The sequence below is a fragment of the Oncorhynchus masou genome, chromosome 27 (genome assembly GCF_036934945.1).
Source record: "Oncorhynchus masou masou isolate Uvic2021 chromosome 27, UVic_Omas_1.1, whole genome shotgun sequence".
Classification (NCBI taxonomy): domain Eukaryota; kingdom Metazoa; phylum Chordata; class Actinopteri; order Salmoniformes; family Salmonidae; genus Oncorhynchus; species Oncorhynchus masou.
Window position 1 is genome coordinate 21810650 of NC_088238.1, and position 23666 is coordinate 21834315.

Genomic DNA, 23666 nt, shown 5'->3' on the forward strand with positions numbered 1-23666 from the left:
AGAAGACTAATAGTCAGAGAGCCAGGCAGATAGCTCCATGGTGACTAACTTACAGAGAAAGGTCAATGTCATTTTGGGAATTGATCTACTGTCAGTTGCACATTTCTTTATTAGGCTGGCATGTAATCCTGGGCCCAACAGAGCGCATGTGAACAGAATGAGAAACAGAGGGAAGGGGAAGCAGGGGAATGGAGGAGAGAAGAAAGCAGAAGATGTGAGACCAGGAAGTGGGATTGGGTGCTAGGAGGGTTAAGTCATTTTTGTCTCATGAGGGATGCCCACACGCCACACACACACACACACACACACACTCAAAGAGCCTCCCATCTGTGTGGTAGTCGGACCCTGGCGGTTGAGCAGAGCTGGAAGGTCAAAAGGAGTGCGCTCTCCTAGAAGTGCTGCCTGCTGGCCCATGAAGCAGCTAGCTAACTGATGTAGATTTAGTCACATTACATCAAACCCACTTAGCACCATTTAGCTCTTCCACACCACCACCCTAAGGCAGAACGCCACGGTGGAATGTCTGTTTGTCGGACATCTTGTGACAGACCCACCCTGTGAGGGTGAAAGGTCATAGTAGTCACTTGACACGATTCAGTCTGTTTCAAACATGGCCGTCTGCAGTGGGGAAACAGAAATTATTAGCTCCTCCCCCACCCATACCACATTGGCTGGAGATTCTGTCACAAACTAATTTTTCTTCCATTAGGATTTTTTCAGTGATTGAATTGGAATTTCAATTCACCTCATGTCCTAACTTGAACTGAATTGGAATGGAAAGGACCTCAACCCCTGCAGGCAATAGCTCACGCTCCCTTCCGGCTCCCAGATCTTGACTTCTGTTGCTTCAGGTGAAAACAGAAAAAATATCTTTCCATCCCTTCAAACCAATCAGGGATGAGAGCTTCCAGCGTTTAGCCAGGCCATTACGGCCCTAATAAAACTGTCACCATTCCATTGTAATGATGTTCCAGCTCTTAATGCCCAGCGATTTGGCTGGGCTGTCAGGGAAATGGACCCAGGCCATACATTCTAATTAAAATGGCCCCTGTCTCGGTCCCTGAGGACCTGTGCCCCCACTCAACTCACTGCCCAGAGAGAGAGTAAAGAGATGACCACCAATGTCTGTCTGTCACCACATTACATTCAACTAGCAAACATGTCTTCTCTTCTCATTGACTCTCAAATGCCTTGTTTGTGTCATGGCACATACACACAGACACACAGACATACACACAGCTCATCTATTTGGTAAACACTCTCAAACTGAGAGAGAGAGCAGAGGGAGGACTAACTAACTAAGTTGATTATGCATGGGCTCTGTCCGTTGTGCAGCAGTGTGTGTATGAGAGTGTGTGTATGAGCGTGTGTGTGCGTGTGGTGGGGCCAGATGGTTGTGTGGCTAGCACTGCCATGCGGCTCATCTAATGACAGACGGCTCCAGACGTGTCTACAGTCTACCACCTCCCAGCCTCACAACACACTGAGACAGCACCATCTGGTGGATGTGTTTAGTACTGACACCCTCTGTCACCAGAGGGGGAAGCTGTGACAGCCTTATTATTAAACGTTTATTCATCTCTTTTACACACACACTCATGATTTCTTGTCCGTGTAGAGCCTCGCGGCGCTGTTGTGGCTCTTTTATGGCGGGTTGCCGTGCCAACCCCTCCATTAAAGGCAGAGACAGCGTTAGTGAGATCCTAAATGATCAGTGGGGGCTGAGTTACCCCACAGCAGCTCTGTTTGTCAGGGGATGGCCACAGGCCTCACTAACTATGATGAGGGAGAGCTCTTATCTCTGGGAGCTATTGACTATTGAGATGTATGATTTCAGAGAGGGCCCAGCACTCTGTTTGTGTGCGATTGCTTGCGTGCGTGCGTGCGTTTTGTTTATGATGTAGCCCGGCTGCACGTTGTCATGGTCACCACTACTCAACGGATGAGCGTTGCCGTGAAAGTTGCAACCGCTGTCACTGTGTGGAGGCTTCATTGAAAGTGTTTCTCCGTGTTTCCACAAATATTATAGTATTTGAAGTGGCGTTAGTGATCATCATTGCTAAATGGTAGCAGAAACACATATATTAGCTGTACATACACTGTGGATGTAATGTCTGTGTTTACACCGTGCCTCTAGCCCATAGCTTTCTGCTGTTCCTGTCATATAGTTGTTCATTATTGCTTCATGGATTGCTACTTCATAACTACCTTATGACAGCTAAATTGATGTTATCAGTGCAGTCACTTGAGCTTGCGATGTGAATGTGTGTGTGTGAGCTTATGTTTGTTGTGTGTGTGTGTGTGTGTGTGTGTGTGTGTGTGTGTGTGTGTGTGTGTGTGTGTGTGTGTGTGTGTGTGTGTGTGTGTGTGTGTGTGTGTGTGTGTGTGTGTTCATCCATGTGTATGTCTTCACTTGTATTGGTATCAATTCCCATAATGCTCATCGTCAGGAATGGAGGAGGTCCACACCGTTTACTCTCTCCTCCATGGATCAGAAACGGACTCAATTACCATCCCTAACATCCAGTGAATTACGCGTGATCACTTTTAAACGGTCCTGTTCTCCTAATAAAGTTATGATATTCAGCCATCCCTTCAACTCCCCGCTGACTCCTGGCCTGTTTCTGCCAATACAAATAGCCGCCGTGCCTCTCACCAGTGCCACTAATTAGCGAGTGTGCTGCAGACACCCTCATTAAGGCCCATCTACGCCATTACCCAAGCTGCCTTCACCATAACACTAATTGGAGGATTTCAGACATGTCCGTTTAGTGTGCCTCGACGTGGCAGGATTGTGAAGTTCACATACGTTCGCTTACCCATCAGCAGATACCCATATGTATACATACACAGTACACACATACTCATACGCCCATACATGGTCAATAGCTGTTTGCTGGTCAAGTACACTCTCTCACTGAGGTTTTCTCTTGACGATGCTGCCAGTGTGTTAGTCATTCTAGTCTTTCTTGCTCACTTGGCCTGTCCTGTTCCCTCCTGTTCCCTCCTAATGGTCTTTAAGGTGGCTATATCTTCCTCCGGGCTGAACCAGAGATGACTATCACAACAAAGAGAGAGAAGGAGAGAGGGAGAGATCGAGAGAAGGGAGGGATGGAGAGTCTTTGAATCAATGAGCACCGCCCAGCAACACAGGGATTATTCAGCACACAGCCAGACAGTGATTCATTGGCTAACAGTAAGAGGCGGTAGAGCAGGCTGCCTGCCAAACCAGCACAGTGCTGAACAGCAACAGCCATGTTCACAGCTCTGTCTCCACCAACATGCACCATGCAGAGCTGAGCCAATCCAGAACTGCCCTGTGCCACTGCAGGAATCCTTGGCCAATCAGAATGGCCCTAGGAGAGAGGAACAGGAAGAGAGAGGGATGTGGAAGAGACATCCAAATGGCTTATGGGTGAGCAGCCAGGTCAGAACCCAGCGGGGCTGGAAGAGGTTAGACACATTTACTAGGGTTGAGTGGTGCTAAGATCACTTTCATTGAGTCAGGGGTTAAGGCTTCACAAAAGTGTGTAGCGAGTCTAAGTAGGGTGCTTAACCTGGATCGGGCTCAATCTTACATTGACAAAACTAGGCGCTTTTATTTGGAGTGTGTTTAAAGCATGCGATTTAAAGTGTGATTGTATTATACGAGTAGTAGGGATAAAGAAATTATTGTGTTGTTGTGAGCTGTAATGTGGATTGAAGCATGGAGTGCACATCGTTTCTACTGTTCCTCAGCTAGATGTGTGTTGGTATTGAACATGTGAGTGAACATGGAACCAGCATGCAACAAAATCCATTTTCATGTGCCAGATATTATTTAAAGTAGCTAACCGTCCCTGTGGGCTTTATTCATAAGCTATGCAAGATTCCATCAAATTGTAGTGTTATCCAAATCTCATTTAAATAATGACATGGCCTGCTGTTAGCCTGGCGGTGTGATATTATAGTGCTCTTCACGGTTGTGAGTGTGTGTGTGCACATGCATGTCTGTACGCGTGTGCAGGTGTGTCATGTCATGTTGGAAATATCTACATCTACATGGGGTTTCGTATGGCTCTGATTCAATCAACTCATTAACTGTACGGGGGCAGCACTCAGTCCCATTAGTATGTTACTGATTCATTTAGCATACAGCTCTTTCGTCGTAGACAGAAAATATGTCAGCCCTCTCACTCTCACTGACAGTCACACTTTACATCAGAGCTATTTATCATTTTTCTTCGAATCAGGAAGTGATTCTAACCTCAAGGTAGAAAAGAAAGCCCGCAGTACTTCAGCCCTCAAGCCCCCAAATTCAATATCCCTTCCTTACATACAGTATACACTAGCTGATATCCTGAGGGGCATTAGGACCATGGGCAGGGCCAGTTGTTCAGTGCTCCGCCATGGTCATCGATTAGTTGCCACAGGAAACTGCAGTGGGTCAGCATGGTCTCATTGGAGCAGAAGAGTCACCGTAAAAATGGTGGTCCTGTCTCATTTCTCTTACATGGTCCTGTCCCATTTCTCTTACATGGTCCTGTCCCGCTGCTCTAACATGGCCCTGTCCCATTTCTCTAACATGGTCCTGTCCCATTTCTCTTACATGGTCCTGTCCCACTGCTCTAACATGGCCCTGTCCCATTTCTCTAACATGGTCCTGTCCCATTTCTCTTACATGGTCCTTTCCCATTTCTCTTACATGGTCCTGTCCCACTGCTCGAACATGGTCCTGTCCCATTTCTCTAACATGGTCCTGTCCCACTGCTCTTACATGGTCCTGTCCCACTGCTCTAACATGGTCCTGTCCCACTGCTCTAACATGGTCCTGTCCCACTGCTCTAACATGGTCCTGTCCCACTGCTCTAACATGGTCCTGTCCCACTGCTCTAACATGGTCCTGTCCCACTGCTCTAACATGGTCCTGTCCCACTGCTCTAACATGGTCCTGTCCCACTGCTCTAACATGGTCCTGTCCCACTGCTCTAACATGGTCCTGTCCCACTGCTCTAACATGGTCCTGTCCCACTGCTCTTACAAGGTCCTGTCCCACTGCTCTTACATGGTCCTGTCCCACTGCTCTTACATGGTCCTGTCCCACTTCTCTTACATGGTCCTGTCCCACTGCTCTTACATGGTCCTGTTCCACTGCTCTTACATGGTCCTGTCCCACTGCTCTAACATGGTCCTGTCCCACTGCTCTTACAAGGTCCTGTCCCACTGCTCTAACATGGTCCTGTCCCACTGCTCTAACATGGTCCTGTCCCACTGCTCTTACATGGTCCTGTCCCATTGCTCTTACAAGGTCCTGTTCCACTTCTCTTACATGGTCCTGTCCCACTGCTCTTACATGGTCCTGTCCCACTGCTCTTACATGGTCCTGTCCCATTGCTCTGTGACAAATTATTCACTTCAGACACCTCTACTATGTCAGATCTCCAGGTGGAATGTCATCATTGCAAGTGTTGCATACTATGAGTACTGTAGGCCAATGATAACGTGACCTGTCATGGCTAACTTGCAGATGTAGCACTAGCTCAGATCCTTGCACTATCTGAACTATACAATTGGTTCTACCGTACCAGGCAAACTAAATTAAATGCAGCTCAGGTATTAGACCATATTTGACTCAGTGATGTTCTCTGCTATGGGGTCTCACTGGAACAGAGGAAAGAGTCTGTCACTCAATACATCTCAGTGCTGATCTACCATAGGAAAGGGCACCACTGACATCTCTGTCTAACCAAACACCTCCTATGCCTGAGTTAACAATGAATGGATTTCCCCTGTGGAGTCCCCTCCATGATGGTTGTTGCTCTGCCTTTCCCAGGGAACACAGGTTGTTCTGTCTTGAAGTAATGCCGGTTGATAGCAGGTCATCCTAAGAGCACTCGTAATGATTGACCTTGTTCTGAGAAAGTGAAGAGAGTCAGTTTTCATTCAAAAACAGACCTGCCGTCTGAACGCTCTCTCATGTGTCACCCAGTAATGTGGGTTCTTTATCATCTGTATAAAAAATAATTGGATTTGAGAATTGTTAAAGTCGTTCCTGATAAGCTGCTGTAATTCCCCCCCATCTATAAAAATCTATATTCTAGCCGTGGATCTGTGCAAGGCAAGCTCCAGTCAGATTGATGACTCACTGAGAGAGACTGATAGTTTGCAAATATGTCTTCTCTGTCGCTTCATCTCTCTCCCTTCCTCCATCCTCTACCACCCCCTCTCTTTTGTTGATCCCTTTCCATTTCTGCTGTGCCACTCGTTGGTGATGGAGGGCATGTTTACGGTGTGATTGCGCCCTTAAAAAGAGACTAGCGCTGGGAAGCCTCCTGGCATTTAAGGCAGGCAGCCACTCGCTAATTCGATCCTCGACGATTTGCATCCACTCGTTCTGTTCCTGGAGAGGGTGAAAATTGAATTGAGAAGACAGACAGTCTGTTGTTTGTTGTTGTTGTTTTTAACGTTTCTCCGGGGGCACCGATGTGGAGTGAATGGTTTGGGCCGTATGTGTTATGAAGCTGGGTCTTTTGATGTGAGACTGCTGCCTTGCGTTGCATTAGCTCTGAGAGCACCGCTGGAACTCCTGCATTCTGTTACACTCTGTTTGTTGTGATCATGTGTTCTAGTAGATTGTGGAATGTTGTCATTTGCTGAGTAAATGTTGGCTGGGCCTGTTTAGATGACAGTGGTGGTGGGTAAGGACTCGCCCTGCCCCTTCGGTGTTTGCAGATCTGAAGGATCTGGACAGATAGAAGTGTGGCAGTGGAGCTTCAGATGGGTGTATGGGGAGGGGAGGGGTATGGGGGGCGAAGTGGGTTCTGTTTTCCCATATTATTTACAGCTTACAGATGGGTGTATGGGGAGGGGAGGGGTATGGGGGGCGAAGTGGGTTCTGTTTGGGGGAGGGGGAGGGGTATGGGGCCATATTATTTACAGCTTACAGATGGGGTGTATGGGGGGAGTGGGGAGGGGTTTTCCCATATTATTTACAGCTTACAGATGGGTGTATGGGGAGGGAGGGGTATGGGGGGCGAAGTGGGTTCTGTTTTCCCATATTTTTACAGCCCATAGTGGGTTCTGTTTTCCCATATTATTTTAGTGGGTTCTGTTTTCCCATATTATTTACAGCTTACAGATGGGTGTATGGGGAGTGGGTTCTGGAGATGGGGTATGTATGGGGGCGAAGTGGGTTCTGTTTTCCCATATTATTTACAGCTTACAGATGGGTGTATGGGGAGGGGAGGGGTATGGGGGGCAAAGTGGGTTCTGTTTTCCCATATTATTTACAGCTTACAGATGGGTGTATGGGGAGGGGAGGGGTATGGGGGCGAAGTGGGTTCTGTTTTCCCATTGAAAACACATGACCTACTCCTGATACAGTCAATTCATTCACACTACCCTCCGGCCAAAATCCTCCCAAAACGTTGCACATTCACACAGCGCCTCTGATACGCCTTCAATCAGTCCATGTTGATATATTAGAAGTAGACACCTTTACCTGGAATATGAATATTTACCCGAGAAACAGTTGGAGCCCTCTGGCCTGGCAGTATGTGGTCCAAGCACAGTAGTGTTGTGATATGTCATTACCCCACACACATGCTGTGACTGTTGTGACTACAGTTCCCTGAATGATTCAATACAAGGCAGAGGTCCATACGACTGCTAGAAAATTATGTAATTAAGTGCATGCAATGACTTGCTAAAACCACACAATTACAGGACCTACACGGCTCTGTACACTGTAGTGCAGTGAGATTCGGGGTCGTTGGAACTGCAGTAGGGGTTGCAAAATAAAATCATATGTAGAATTATTTTTGGATCCAAAAATTTGAGGACAGATGGTACAAATATACAAAAGTTTTTTATAAAACATAATTTTATTGAGTAAATATATTAATTGGTTTCCTTTCATTTTGATAAAAGAAGAAAATGTCATTTTGATAAAAGCAGAAAAGGTTATTTGTTGATGTAGAAATCCAAATGTACCGATTTCAAAGTTGTGTCATTTGACTTGGGGTGGGGTCGCGAGAAATTCTTCAGGGAAAAAATGGGGTCCCCGGAAATTTTGGCTGAAAACATGGGGTCCTCGCTGAAACAGTCTGAAAACATGGGGTCCTCGCTGAAACAGTCTGAAAACATGGGGGGAAACAGTCTGAAAACATGGGGTCGCTGAAACAGTCTGAAAACATGGGGTCGCTGAAACAGTCTGAAAACATGGGGTCCTCGCTGAAACAGTCTGAAAACATGGGGTCCTCGCTGAAACAGTCTGAAAACATGGGGTCCTCGCTGAAACAGTCTGAAAACATGGGGTCCTCGCTGAAACAGTCTGAAAACATGGGGTCCTCGCTGAAACAGTCTGAAAACATGGGGTCCTCGCTGAAACAGTCTGAAAACATGGGGTCCTCGCTGAAACAGTCTGAAAACATGGGGTCCTCGCTGAAACAGTCTGAAAACATGGGGTCCTCGCTGAAACAGTCTGAAAACATGGGGTCCTCGCTGAAACAGTTTGAAAACCACGGCTGTAGTGTATATCTTGTATTGTATCAAATCTGCCATGGAAACTTACTGTGTAGGTTATATTTGTCAGTGGAAAACAGTCCCTCCTGTGTTGAATGGTGAAGCCCCATCACCTATCGAATCAATCTCATCAGTTCAATCCAACTTTAGAGTCAGGGGAGAGTTTAGGGTTTTCTAAGGTTATGACCTATTATACTTCTGTGAGAATCCCATTTCTTTCTTTATCAGACCATCACCTCTGGGGTTTTTACCAAGCGTTGTCCCTGTAAGGCAAATTCAATGACAGAGAATTCTGTTATAAGATCGAGCCTGGATGTTTATCCAAATATTGGTAAAGGCTTCCCCAATATGATCCCCGATCAATTATTTGGGATGATTTAGCAACACATACGGTAATGTGTATATATACACTGAGTATACCAAACATTAGGAACACCTTCCTAATATTGAGTTGCACCCCCCATTTTACCCTCAGAGCAGCCTCACTTTGTCTGGGCATGGACTCTACAAGGTGTCAAAAGCGTTCCTCAGGGATGCTGGCCCACGTTGACTCCAATTCTTGCCAAAGTTGTGTCAAGTTGACTGGATGTCCTTTGGGTGGTGGACCATTCTTGATACACACGGGAAACTGTTGAGCGTGAAAAACCCAGCAATGTTTCAGTTCTTGACGCAAACCGGTGCAGCTGGCACCTACTACCAGACCCAGTTCAAAACGTACTAATGTTTTGTGTCTTGCCTGGTCACCGTCTGAATGGCACACTTACACCATCCATATCTCAGTTGTCTCAAGACTTACAAATCCTTATTTAACCTGTTACCTCTCCTTCATCTACACTGGTTAAAGTGGATTTAACAAGTGACATCAAATAGGGATCATAGCTTTCACCTGGATTCACCTGGTCGGTCTATGTGATGGAAAGAGCAGGTGTTCTTCATGTGTTGCGCAACTGTGGTGGTGGCAGTTTTCAACGTCCCCTTGGCTTGGAGACCAACGTTACTGTAAGATCCTCTCTGACCCCCATTGTCTTTCTGGTGCTTCAAGAATCTGCTTCTCAAGGACATTGCATCGCACCACTTGGGGTGGGATTATTTTGCAGCCCTCTCATTGCTTTTAGTGCAAATCTGTCATCTTTCCGTTGGTTTCTTAATGTTTTATTCCGTTTAAGTTTTGTTATCTTTCCTTTGTTCATGGAGTAGCCCTCAGACACAGACAGACCAGCTCAGACCTAATGTAATGGCTGCCACTACTCTCTAGGCTAAACATTGTTGTTTTCTCACTATTGCAGGTCACTATTCACCCTGGAAGACCCCTAAACAGGTAAAATGCATTGTCTTCCGAGCCTCAGCTCTCCCATTAATTCTAATTGACTCATTTAGTTAACAAAATGGCTGCACTGTGCATATATGTTGGAGCTGCTCTGATTGACTTTACTACATAACCTTAAATCTATATCTTCTGAACTTTGGCTGCAGTCTTGCTGCTGTTTAGCTGAGAATGACTACTCTATTCTATTCCCTTCCCTTATACTAACTGTAGTGCTGTTGTCGTGTCTCGGCTGCTGCTGTATCCTGGCCTTGAGTTGGACCGTTCCTCTTGCCATCACATGCAGAGGAAAGGGTTAAGTGGCCCCCTCATAGATATAGAATTACTAGACTGGTCATACCCCGCGCCAGATGGGCCATGATCTAAATAAATATTGATGGTCATTCTATGTGGTGTATGTCTATGCACATGACAGTCTACATCTATGCAAACTGCTAGACCAGATGCTCTTCTAGTAATGCTATATCTATGGTCCAGACTCTGGGTTGGCATGGTCCCCTCAACATTCCATCCTTCTCTCAGCTCCTCTGTATCCCTGATAGAGAGAGTGAGAGAACCCTTTTCTAACAGTCATACCGAGAATTATCACTCATCCATTCTTCCCTTCTTCCTTCATCTCCAGGCTGCTACTAACTTGGCTATCTTTCCTGATCATCTTTTGTCATATCTATGTTTTCTCGATGTCATATATGTCAGACAAAATATACAAATGTTGTATTTTTCGATGTTGTCTAGACAGATTGTACTAACATGTTGAACGCTGAAACTTTAAACATGTCTGAGATGTCTTAGACACCTCTGTTCAAACCTCCTCTGCCTGTCTGTCCGTCTGTCGGTCTGTCTGTGTGGACTCTGTCACCAAACACTCAATAAACACAACAACATGCAACAGAGAGCACTCTCTGAGTTGAGTTAGACATGGTGTATTGCCAAGAAACAAGGTGTGTGTGTGTGCGCGCATCCCATTTCATGCTACTTCATGTTCTAGTTTGGCTCTGATATAGCTAACCAGCTCCTAACCCCGGCTCATTTGTGGAGTCTCCGGCGACAGATCATAACGTTCCACACATCCATGGACTCAGAAGAAGCAGTCTTTGTGTTATCCCTTCTTGTCAGCAGCTCTCTCAAGCCCTCACATGGATTTTTCCTCATTGTAGCTCATTTCTGTTCTCCTCTTTGTTGAATCTCTCAGTTTCCAGCAGATTAATGGTAATTCTGAATCTGAGCTTCCGGAGAAGAAGTGCCTGGGAAAATAGCTATGGAGTCAGGCAGGCAGGCGGTCCAGCTGAAGCTTCTCTTTCTCTCTCTCTCTCCCCCTAGCGTGTGTTTGTTCCTCTCCACACATTCAGCTGTGGTGGAGAAGAGGCAGAACAGGCTTCAGAGCGACAGCAGCTGCCAACCGCCCCCAACACAGAGTCCAGAGTTCAGCCCAGGTTTAATTGGATATCATTAGTTCCAAGACGATTTCCATAGCCCAAAGAATCTCAGCCCAAATAATCCGACATGGATACAAAGTTTAAAAACTGAGACTAGGGTAGTTCTGTAATTGTGACTCAAAGTTGGTACAAGTAATAACGATGCCCTGCCTTCCGAATTCAGTTTGGAACAAAGCCTGTGCATATATGAGTATATTCTCATATAGTCATGAGAGTGAAGAACAGAATATATGTAGTACTATTGGTGTGGATGCAGAGTCAATTTATGGCCGGACCTGAGAGTATTGTGTGTAGGAAACAGCAGTCTCTAGCCACACACACAGGTCATACAGTCTTAAAGATCCTGACTGCCCGTGACTAAATGAGGGGGAAAGATTCAATTCAAAACAACATTATCCCTCTCAGGGCCAGTTAGGAAAGACTGACATACTTCATACTTCACTTAGTACAGACAGCGTAATAGATGGAGGGAGAGAGAGACGGAGGAGGAGGTAGGGGAAGTGATAGTGCTATAGTCTGGTCCAGACTTAATAAGATCCCCTGACTGTCACCCTGCCATTACACGGCCAGACACTCAGACATTCCGAAGATCAGTAGCAGAGATGGGCGGAAACACACCGAGTGGGAACACTTTGATTTTGCCTTGGTCCGATGGAACTAGGTGCCTTGGCAGCATCTTTTTATACAGCTCCTGATATCAAACGAGTCATTTTATGGGGTGGTACTATAGACAACTATCATTCTCACTGTCATCCTAACATACCAATGTGTCATCTTCACTATCTCATCAACACCACTCTGTTTTCTAAAGACAACTGTCATTTGCACAACACAAGAAAGCAGCTCAGCTTGTCAAAATAGGTGATAGTGTGTATCACTTAGAATAATCAATGTGGTGCTTATTTCAAATTGGAAGAGAAATCATATTTTATGCACTTAAGCATTTAGCTGCATTGTTTGGTTGTACGCCCGCATAAATTACCACTTCTCTCTTTTTCTCCTGGACGCACACTGAGTGGTTTGGGATTCAACGCTGCTGAGAGTAATTGGAACTAAACAAACCTGTTTTGACACTAGCATTGCTGGCTTTTCTGCATTGTATTGGAGACACCACAATAGTGTTTTCCACAATAGAGACACCACACATTATCCACCACATCTACATTCCATTATAGTTGCAGAACACACACACACACACACACACACACACACACAGACACACAGACACACACACAGACACACAGGTTCATCCAAGAGATTCTCTGAGGGGGTTGAATTCTGTGTGTTTGCACTCCTCCTATCACCATGCCCCTCTAGCATCCACTACAGTCTCTATCATAGAAGTCTTGGGCCGTAGCCACTCTACACTGGGCCAGTACCCTCTGTGTGCCCACTTTGGCCATTTGTCGTCTGCCGACGACGACGACAGTGGCACACTGACATGTTTAATATGCTCTCCGCCTGCCTCCCTCTTCCTCCCAGCAGCCCTGAACTGGTGTGCCTGTGCTCTCTCTCCTTCTGCATAATTAACACACTGCTTTTCCAGACCTGCTTTAATAAGCCTCGGCATCTTTTATTTCCTTTAAAACGTTTCTTCACCTCCCCTCTCTTCATCTTTGTTGTTGCTTTTAATTAGTCGCCGCCGGCTGGTGCTCATGTTGCTTTGCTGCATTACTACTCCCACTAATATTAGACTGCTGTAGTGAATGACAGAGGTCAATGAAGTCGATGACGTCCTTGAAGGCCTCTGTCCCCACCTGTATACTATGAATAGCTTTGCTACCTGCTCTCACCTCATTTGGTTCGTCTAAGAGGAAGTTGTTAGAGTACCAGGACAGCGCCCCTTGCATCCCTTAGGGATGTCAGTGCGTAAGGACCGGGTGAGAACCAGGGTAGGGGTGGTGGAGACTGAACCAATGCCCTGATGTCTGATGTGTTTACAGGTGTTGGAGCAGTGGGACGCGGCCCAAGGCCAGGGAGGGGGTCAGGGCAGCCCCCAGACCAGTCTGTCTGCCCCCGTTGTCCCCCACAACGCCCCCTTCCTGACCCGCCACCTCCACAGGGCCTCAGTCCCAGACTCTGCCCTCCCCGAGGGCTTTGATCTGAGCAGGCCCGACCCCTATGACCTCTATGAGAAGTCCAGGGCTATCTATGAGAGTAGTAGGCGTAAGTACTGGAAACACACTAGTACAACAACAACAGCCCCATAATATCTGTCTGGGGTTCCAGGGGTTAATGTTCTTCTGAACAGGTGGACCAATGAAGATGCACACAAACACACTCATATACACACACACACACCTCCTCTCCTGAATGAATCATTGTAGCCCTTGTGAACAGTAGTCAGGGCTCCATAGTGCAATATAACAATGGCCTCAGCTCCACCTGTTCTGTTCCTATAGGGACATAGTCTGGGTTCTGTTCCTATAGGGACATAGTCTGGGTTGTCTGGGTTCTGTTCCTATAGGGATATAGTCTGGGTTATCTGGGTCCTGTTCATATAGGGACATAGTCTGGGTTATCTGGGTCCTGTTCATATAGGGACATAGTCTGGGTTATCTGGGTCATGTTCCTATAGGGACATAGTCTGGGTTATCTGGGTCATGTTCCAATAGGGACATAGTCTGGGTTCTGTTCCTATAGGGGCATAGTCTGGGTTCTGTTCCTATAGGGACATAGTCTGGGTTGTGTGGGTTCTGTTCCTATAGGAACATAGTCTGGGTTGTGTGGGTTCTGTTCCTATAGGGACATAGTCTGGTTGTCTGGGTTCTGTTCCTATAGGGACATAGTCTGGGTTGTGTGGGTTCTGTTCCTATAGGGACATAGTCTGGGTTGTCTGGGTTCTGTTCCTATAGGGACATAGTCTGGGTTATGTTCCTATAGGGATATAGTCTGGGTTGTGTGGGTTCTGTTCCTATAGGGACATAGTCTGGGTTATCTGGGTTCTGTTCCTATAGGGACATAGTCTGGGTTATCTGGGTCATGTTCCTATAGGGATATCTGGGTCATGTTCCTAGGGACATAGTCTGGGTTCTGTTCCTATAGGGGCATAGTCTGGGTTCTGTTCCTATAGGGACATAGTCTGGGTTGTGTGGGTTCTGTTCCTATAGGGACATAGTCTGGGTTGTGTGGGTTCTGTTCCTATAGGGACATAGTCTGGTTGTCTGGGTTCTGTTTCTATAGGGACATAGTCTGGGTTGTGTGGGTTCTGTTCCTATAGGGACATAGTCTGGGTTGTCTGGGTTCTGTTCCTATAGGGACATAGTCTGGGTTGTCTGGGTTCTGTTCCTATAGGGACATAGTCTGGGTTATGTTCCTATAGGGACATAGTCTGGGTTGTGTGGGTTCTGTTCCTATAGGGACATAGTCTGGGTTCTGTTCCTATAGGGACATAGTCTGGGTTGTCTGGGTTCTGTTCCTATAGGGACATAGTCTGGGTTGTCTGTTCCTATAGGGACATAGTCTGTGTGGGTTCTGTTCCTATAGGGACATGTCTGGGTTCTGTTCCTATAGGGACATAGTCTGGGTTGTCTGGGTTCTGTTCCTATAGGGACATAGTCTGGGTTGTCTGGGTTCTGTTCCTGGGTTGTCTGGGTTCTGTTCCTATAGGGACATAGTCTGGGTTGTCTGGGTTCTGTTCCTATAGGGACATAGTCTGGGTTGTCTGGGTTCTGTTCCTATAGGGACATAGTCTGGGTTGTCTGGGTTCTGTTCCTATAGGGACATAGTCTGGGTTGTCTGGGTTCTGTTCCTATAGGGACATAGTCTGGGTTGTCTGGGTTCTGTTCCTATAGGGACATAGTCTGGGTTCTGTTCCTATAGGGACATAGTCTGGGTTATCTGAGTTCTGCAGAATGAGATGCATTATGTTGTTTTGTCTGGAGATGTATTTCTGTAAATATGATGGAGTATGACAACGGTTTAAGAGTTTATACTTTTATCTTAGTGCTGACAGATGACTTGATGTTGATACATGTGTATTTGGTCTAGACTCCTTCGTTAGGGGAATCTCTGAATCGTGGCTCTCTGCCTCCAGTCGATGTTCTGCCAGAGTGTATAGTCAAATTAGACATTTTTTCCCAGGAACATCTCAGCCAACAACCTGTCTTCCTATAGGCCGCTATAAACTTTAGGAGCCAACAATTATATTTTAGCCATTAAAGATCCTGTCAGGGGTACAAGCATAGGGATTTCCTTTCAGTTCATTGAGTGTACGACCAAGCTTTTAACTGGGTTGCCAAGATATGCTCTGTAGAAAGATTTGTACGACAGTATACCATTGGTTTTTGACATCAGTAGTCATATCTACTGTATGATTCTGAACATAAAGTGCACTCATCCTTTTGACCAGTGCTAGTGACAGTGCTAGTTTCTGTTATGTCCGTGCAGCTTGATGTACCATTGAGGCTTCATGATTGACATGCGAGGCTCTAGCCGGTGGACGATGATAATGCTCTGCTCCTCTCTATGGTAGAATCTCTGTGGGCCTGAGTCAGTCGTAGGTGAGGAGAGAGACAAGCTGTGTGCGCGCTTACGCAACACAACCTTTATTAAAGAGGACAGGGCTGTCGGAAGAACTCCACGTCAAGGCCTTCCAGCGTCTCGGTCAATCTTTCTCTGTAGCTTTCCTTTCTCTCCCTCTCTCTCTTTCTGTCTGCATTTTCTCTCTCTCTCTCTGTGTCTCTGTGTCTGTCTCTTTCTCTCTCTCTCTTTCTATCTGCATTTTTCTCTCTCTCTCTCTGTCTCTCTTTCTCTGTCTGTCTGTCTGTTGCTCTCTCTCTCCTCTGTCACTGTCTCTCTTCTCTCCCTCTGTCTCTTTTTCTCTCTCTCTATCTCTTTCCGTCTCTCTCTCCCTCTCTCTCTTTCTATCTGCATTTCTCTCTCTCTCTGTGTCTGTCTGTCTCTTTCTCTCCCTCTCTCTCTTTCTATCTGCATTTCTCTCTCTCTTTCTCTGTATGTCTGTCGCTCTCTCTCTCCTCTGTCACTGTCTCTCTCTCTCTGTCTCTTTTTCTCTCTCTCTCTGTCTCTTTCCCTCTCTCCTCTCTCTCTCTCTCTTTCCCTCTCTCCTCTCTCTCTGTCTTTCCCTCTCTCCTCTGTCTCTGTCTCTCTCTCTCTCTCTCTCTCTCTGTCTCTTTCCCTCTCTCCTCTCTCTCTTTGTCTCTTCCCCTCTCTTTCCCTCTCTCTCTGTCTCTTTCCCTCTCTCTCTCTGTCTCTTTTCCCTCTCTCTCTCTCTTTCCCTCTCTCCTCTCTCTCTGTCTTTCCCTCTCTCCTCTCTCTCTGTCTCTTTCCCTCTCTCCTCTCTCTCTGTCTCTTTCCCTCTCTCTCTCTCTGTCTCTTTCCCTCTCTCCTCTCTCTGTCTCTTTCCCTCTCTCCTCTCTCTCTGTCTCACTCACTTCTCTCTCTCTCTTTGTTTCTCCCTCTTCCATCATTTCTTTCTCTCCTTTAGTCCCTTGTTCAGTTTAGTGTTAAGTATCTGTCCCCTCCATGTAACATGCCCCCAAAGTGCTGTTCGCTGCTAGGCTACACGTGCAGACTGTTGGTCAGTCAGGTTAACAGGGTTGAGGCACAGGGCAACATTTAGGAACACTTTACTTGTTTCCCTCAGTGGTGTGGGAGTTCTAGGTCATGAACATTGGTATTTTTCAGTAACCTTATCTAACTAGCACTGTTCCCAATATAGCCTGGAGACCAATACAGGCTGTTAGAGAAAAAAATGCACCCATATCCCACAACCATAGACAAGTCAGTGTAGCTTCCACTGAATGTTGATAAGGTTTTCTACAGCTGGAAAAGAATCATGCAGGAAATAAAACAGGAAATAAAACAGGTTATAATTCATGGGATAAATGTAGGGGTTGATAATATATATTCCAAACTTTAGAATCCTTTTCAAGCTTTATTACACTACACATTTATATTTCCTGCTGTGTAGGAAAATTCTCAGTAACAATAGAGTGGTCAAATTAAGATCCTACATCTGTAATTGGATGCCTTTATTCTAGTAGGGAACCAAGAGACCCCATTGCATGTGAGAGAGCTGGAGTTAGATGGAGATTTATGAATTGTGTACTTTATGTAAACTGCAACAGTCTGGAATATACCAAAATCATCCTCTAGCCAGCAAGGTCATTCTGTCCTTATCTTCTGCCAACATCGATTAGTATTTTATCCAGCAATCTTATTTAATATGAACTTAAAACACTGTATATGGGTTCCGTGGTAAGACTTGTCAGTCAGTCTCCTCATGTGTCATCCGGCATCTTTGTTTCCTCAATGAATTCCTCTGGTATCCCAGCGGACACTGGTCTCCGTGATTAAACCTGCTGTAAATAGAGCCCATTTCTCATCACAGTCACTTTGACCCGCTCTACTTCATTTCATAGGAAAGGGTTTTCAGGGTAATGAATATGACTATGCCACAAATCATTCTGCTTTCCAGTAAAGGCCTGATTGCAGATGAGTTTCTGCTCCCGTAACACATACTGTAAATAAAAAGATAGCTGTATTAAAAGCCCTAAGCACTTCTTTTCCACAGTGTAATGGATGATGTAGGAACTCTGTGCAGACAATGTGCTGAGGCAAGTCTTTTTCTGTCTTGCTCTAGTCTCAGAGTCTTTTTAGTAGTCTGCTCTGAGTGAGACAGTTGTAAGACAGTGTGTGTGTTGTATTATTGTTTATGGGTGCTCCCTCAATCTCCCCCCCCCCCACACACAGAGCCAGGCCTGCCACGGACCATCTTCTCTGTGGACCACTCTGGTATGTACGTTGGCCCTGAAGAAGACTCCAGGGAGGAAAAGGGATTATTCTAAATGTTGTCTTTTTTTCTGAAACATTTCATTTAATTTGCAACGCATTAAAGGCCCAATGCAGTCATTTTATATCAGTCTCAAATCATTCCTGGGTAACAAATAAGTGCCTTACAGTAATAGATTTCCATTAAAATGGGCAAAATTGGCTTTTTAGCCCAAGAAACATTCTCAAGCAAGAATTTCGCAAGAACTGTCTGGTTTGAGTGTGGAGGGGAAAACTGAAAACTAGCTGTTATTGGCAGAGAAGTTTGGAACTCTCTTTGTTATTGGTCTATTAACCTGTGTCCTGTGTCGATTCTTTTCAACAAGCAACTACCAGGAAATAACACTGATAAAAAATGTTCACACTTTTAGTGTTAGTTCCATCAGCTGTTGTACAATATTATATAAAACACAGGAATAACAGTGCCTTTAATGTCATGTGTTACCTTCCGCAATGTGTGATCAATAATCCTCTGGCTCCACATAAATTAGACAGACTGCGGGCACTCCAAGGTCAACACGTGTCACAGGTGTTGTCTGTTCCTTGACCCCAGGGGCAGAGTACCAGGAGGTGGAGGTCCACCTGAGGAGGCAGAAGTCCGGCTTCGGCTTCCGCATCCTTGGGGGAGACGAGGCGGGTCAGCCTGTGAGTCCGGACACCCGTGAGAAGGCTCGTATGAGATGGGCGTGGAACCCTGTCATTTTCTCCTCTCTAACCCACTACATGCATATCTAACCCTGAACCCTGACTGACTCACTGAGAGACTGGTGATGCTGCTGTGGATGGTTACTGGTTAATTGTCTGTAGAGTAACACTCAGCGCAAACATGGAGCCACATATTTATTCGTAACACCACTGACATAACAACCACTTATACATGTCATTTCACATACAGTTACTCCCTGCATGTTCCTTGTCCACTTGACCATCACTTCAATGTAGTCCTTTTATGAATCCAGCCCTCTGATTGGTCAACCGACTTTTTAACCCCTACCCCTAGCTCTCCATGCGTTCTGATTGGTATTTTTCCCATAAACAGATTCTGATTGGGGCCATCATAGAGAAGAGCCCTGCAGACAGAGACGGGCGCCTGCGGCCAGGCGATGAGCTCATCTTCGTGGACGGGATCCCGGTGGCGGGGAAGCCCCACCGCTACGTTATCGACCTGATGCACGGCGCCGCCCGCAATGGACAAGTCAACCTCACCATCAGGAGGAGGCTACAGGGCCCAGGTGAGAGGATGGGAGGGGACAGATCTAGGATCAATTTACTGAAAACTCCTAATCCTAATCATTAGGGAGGAAAACGGAACTCTGACCTTAGAGCATCTTCTAGGGTCAAATTCATCCTACTCCAAGAAGGCCTGATAGTCTTCCTTTCTCTGGTCTTATGTGGAGTCTGGCTGTTGTATTGTACCTTGAATTGTAGAGCTGCAAGAGCCTGCTGTGTGATGAGTGTAGCAGCCCTCTACACACACCTTCCCCCCTCAGATCTCCCCATTCCCTTATGTCAGCTTACGCTCCGGCTGCCTTTGGTGCCTGGGGAGGAGAGCACAGCCACCCTGGTGAGATCCCGTCTCCCCTCCTCTGTCTCCCTCTTCTCCTTCCGTCTCCAGTCATGAAAGGCTGTCTGTCTCATCCGTGTCGTCCGTGGTCTTGCCTTTCATCCCTCGAATGTTTGATTCAAAGTAACACTTTTGGAGGTGTCAAGACTCTGTCTCTCCCAGAGGTCACACTACCGTCAGTTCAACCTTGATCACTGAAGAAGATGTAATGAGCTCTAACATGACATCTTGGTTTTGAGGGAATGTTAGTTCGATTGTATCTACAGATATCTTCAATGGAGGTTTTCTTTTGCATTAAAAAGATCTTTGGATGCAACAATACAGCCAATGAGGTGTGAGAGAAACCATGACCTTTCTCTGATCTGATAGCCAGTCCAGACAGGGCCAGTCTTTGTCCATTGATGAGTGCTGTGCTGGGCTGCAGTGTGGTGTGGTGGAGAGCAGAGCAGAGCAGGTGAGCAGGTTAACTCAGCGCTCTGTTACACCCCCCCCCCACAGGTGAGCCGTGTCCAGAGAACGGCCGCAGCCCCGGCTCTGTGTCCACCCAGCACAGCTCCCCACGCAGCGACTTCACCAATGTCACGTATCCTGGCAACAACGCAGCCCCACCCACTGACGCCATGGGTACAGGTAGCACCACAGACGGAGAGCCGACCAGCGTGCAGCAGCCACCGAGTGATGTCATTATCCACCGCAAGGAGAGTGAAGGGTTTGGATTCGTCATCATCAGCTCGCTCAACCGGCCCGAGACCGCCGCCGCCATCAGTGAGTGCTGCTCTGTTTGTGTGCACGTGTGTTATTGCATGTCCATGGGTTGTTTACATTACAAATGTACTGCCTTATGGCAATTTCACCTTAAAAGGGAAGGCTACGCATATTATTATGCTCTTGAGTTTTAATGCATTTTAGTCCAGCAGATACGGTCGTTCCAAGCAGAGAAAACCAAATCCATTTTGACAGAAATTGCTGAGAGGAAGAGGTCACAACCATATAAAAAATGTAACACCTGTATTTTTGAACCATGTACTCCTCGTCTAACCATCTAACCCGTCTCAATTCCAAATGGTTTCCTGACTGTATCAGTCCCTCGGATCTGAGGTAGCGAGGCTCCAGTACGCCGTGGCGCCTCTTAGTGCCCTGCCCACACTCACCGTGCATACAGCCAGCTGTCTTACATAAGCTGAGAGGGGGCGGGAGAAATGTGAAAAGAGCGAGCAACTTAGATAGAAAGAAGAGAGGGAGAGATGGAAAGAAAGCATCCAACCAGTAAGATTAGCCTGAACTCAGACCCATCCTCAACTAACCATATCTGTGTGTCTCTCACTCTGTGTGTTTTGTCCTCCGCCTCTCCTCCCATCCCAGGCGTGCCCCATAAGATTGGCCGTATCATCGACGGCAGCCCGGCGGACCGCTGTGGCAAACTGAAGGTGGGTGACCGCATCCTGGCGGTGAACAGCCAGTCCATCATCAACATGCCCCACGCCGACATCGTCAAGCTCATCAAGGACGCTGGCCTCAGCGTCACCCTCCGGATCATACCACAGGAAGGTGAGTGAGACGGGGGGGGGCAACGGTCAGTAGACTGGAGATAATGGGGGGACCAAGGGGTCAGTAGAGAACTGTATAATGTAGATGTGGGGGGACTTTCGGGGACTGTTGTTAAAACTGTTTGTCATCTTAAATGCAGCACATTGTCTTACTGTACAGACAGTTTTACATCCTTTTTTAAAGGGGGTTGTTCGATCTCTGGCTAAGGCACTATTTGCGTGGATCAGCGAGTGATATGTCTGTTTGGGAGAACTGTCTAGTGAGTCTGTTTCTGTCACCATCTTCTAATGCTTCATGGGTGTTTCTGGTTATGACGAGCATCTACTGTAGATTAGAGCATTGTACTGACAGTTCTTTGAAGAAGATGCACCGTGTATTATGTTAATATGGCTCTGTTTAGCACAGTCTATGCTGTGGTGTGTATCTATCTGTCACTGTGTCTGACATTTCTGTCTGTCTGTGTTTCAGAGCTGAGCCCGTCAGCCCCTAGCTCAGAGAAGCAGAGCCCAGCAGTGACCCAGCAGCACAGTCCTCAGGCCCAGCCCAGTCCCGCCACGGGCCAGCCCATCCCTGCAGTCACCCAGCCCAGCCCTGCAGTCACTCAACCCAGCCCTGCAGTCACCCAGCCCAGCTCCCTGACCCACCAGAGCCCCATCGCACAGACCCCAGCCCCCCCACCCCAGATCTACACCCACGACAGCAGGTACGGCAACCGGATGGTCACACACACACAGACGCACACTGCTTAAAAACACACCCGCCAATCCATAGCACCCAGCCCAGTTCTAAATATTGGTCCGCCAGGATAGGGCCATAATTTACACGAGCATTTCGCTAAACCCACAATAACATCTGCTAAATATGTGTGTGACCAATAACATTTGAATTGATTTAAGACGTGCAGCATTTGAGTGCTCTATCATTTCCTATGTATTTAAATAGTTTAAGATGGTTGATCATCTATGTGTATGGGTGCATGTAATCTTTAGGGCTTACAGCACATTTGGAAATCTCACTTATACAGCACAGTAGTATCTTATTTTTTAAATCTCTGGGGTAAAAGCACTGTTCCTAAGGGAATTACAGGTGAGAGTATTCTCTCCCTGTCTCCAGTTTGTTGTATAACATCACTTAACTCTTATGGACTCCTGAATTATTAACCTAAATAGCTTCTTTATAGACCTACGCTGAATATTTCATCAAGCTCTTACAGGGGGCCCAAAGTGTACCCTGTCATTGTCCTTTCTCTCCTGCTCTGGAGAATTCCCTCTTATTTATTGGCAACTCTGTAAAAGACTGAGTGTCTTTTTATGTGGTTGAAAATATATATTTCACTTACCACCACTAGTCTTGCCTAAAAGGTAGTTTGATTGAAACAAACAAGGTATTCGTAAATAACTTAGAATTTGGCATGAATTGATTCAGAGAGCGTTACCTTCACAACTGAATGAAGTTGGAGCTTTCATATGAAATGCTTGTAGTGATAACCCACTGGGCACACTGCATCGTTTCAACGTTGGTAATTGGGTAATATTTAGTTGAGAACTTGGTCAATGAGACTACAACATACTGTATACACACCCACTCAAAAAGGACCACTCAAAACGTAGTTCAATGTCCAACGTGTTATCACCGTGCATTCAACCATCGGAAAGAAGCACAACCAAATTCCAACGGAAAAACAACGTCATATTTTTGGTTTAGTTTTCACTGAAATGTCTCACTGCGCTTTCAACCATTTAAAAGCACAGCAAAGTTCAAATGGGAATACAATGCCAGATATTTTGTTTATTTATACAAAAGATGAATGTGTTATCACTGTGTTTCATCTAATAGAGAACCAAATGACCTGGATTGCAGTTGAGATTACATTAAAGGTGCATGGTGCAGAGATCAATGCTGTTAGATTCTGCACAGATTATTACAGCAACAGTGAAGATCTCCAGAGACCTGCGACGACCTATTCATGCATGCTTTATAATAAGGATTTTATAATTACTCAACCTTAAGGTGACCATGGATGTGTTACTCGTTTTATAGTTGAATGTTACATTAGTTTGTACAATAGCCTTAATTTAGGCTATATTAAATTGTGTTTGGTTGACAAAGCAACCAAATATCAACATTTTAAATGAGTTGTATCTACTGATTGCATCGTTCCATCTGAGCCACTGGCTTAATCCCATTCTTTAACTTGTATTTTTGGTTGAGTTAGAGACATGAATCCAACATATCATTGGTTAAACTTGTCAACAAGTTAATATGCTATTCATTGTTTATTGTATTTCAAACATTGAATTGTGTTTGATTTTCAACATAACAATCAAAGTTAAAGAATAGGACTCATTCAAATCAAACTTTAAATGCACTTTAAATAAAGTTGGATTTGATTTCGTCCTATTCTTTAACTTAGATTGTCGTGTTGACTTACGTATTTCGTTGCGATGGAGACGTCAATCCAACGTATCAAATATGAATTTGGAGACAAACCGTAATTAAA

At 45.9% G+C, this 23666-nt stretch overlaps 1 protein-coding gene across 1 annotated transcript in view; it reads left to right on the top strand.

Moving 5' to 3' along the window:
• The window catches only part of LOC135515783 (membrane-associated guanylate kinase, WW and PDZ domain-containing protein 2-like), a 308130-nt gene that overhangs the window by 271676 nt on the left and 12788 nt on the right, over positions 1-23666 (top strand). Inside the window, 8 exon segments of the mRNA XM_064939514.1 lie at positions 9789-9820; positions 13206-13428; positions 17977-18018; positions 18608-18723; positions 19094-19286; positions 20117-20383; positions 20981-21166; positions 21635-21869. Coding sequence (XP_064795586.1) covers positions 9789-9820; positions 13206-13428; positions 17977-18018; positions 18608-18723; positions 19094-19286; positions 20117-20383; positions 20981-21166; positions 21635-21869 — 1294 coding nt within the window.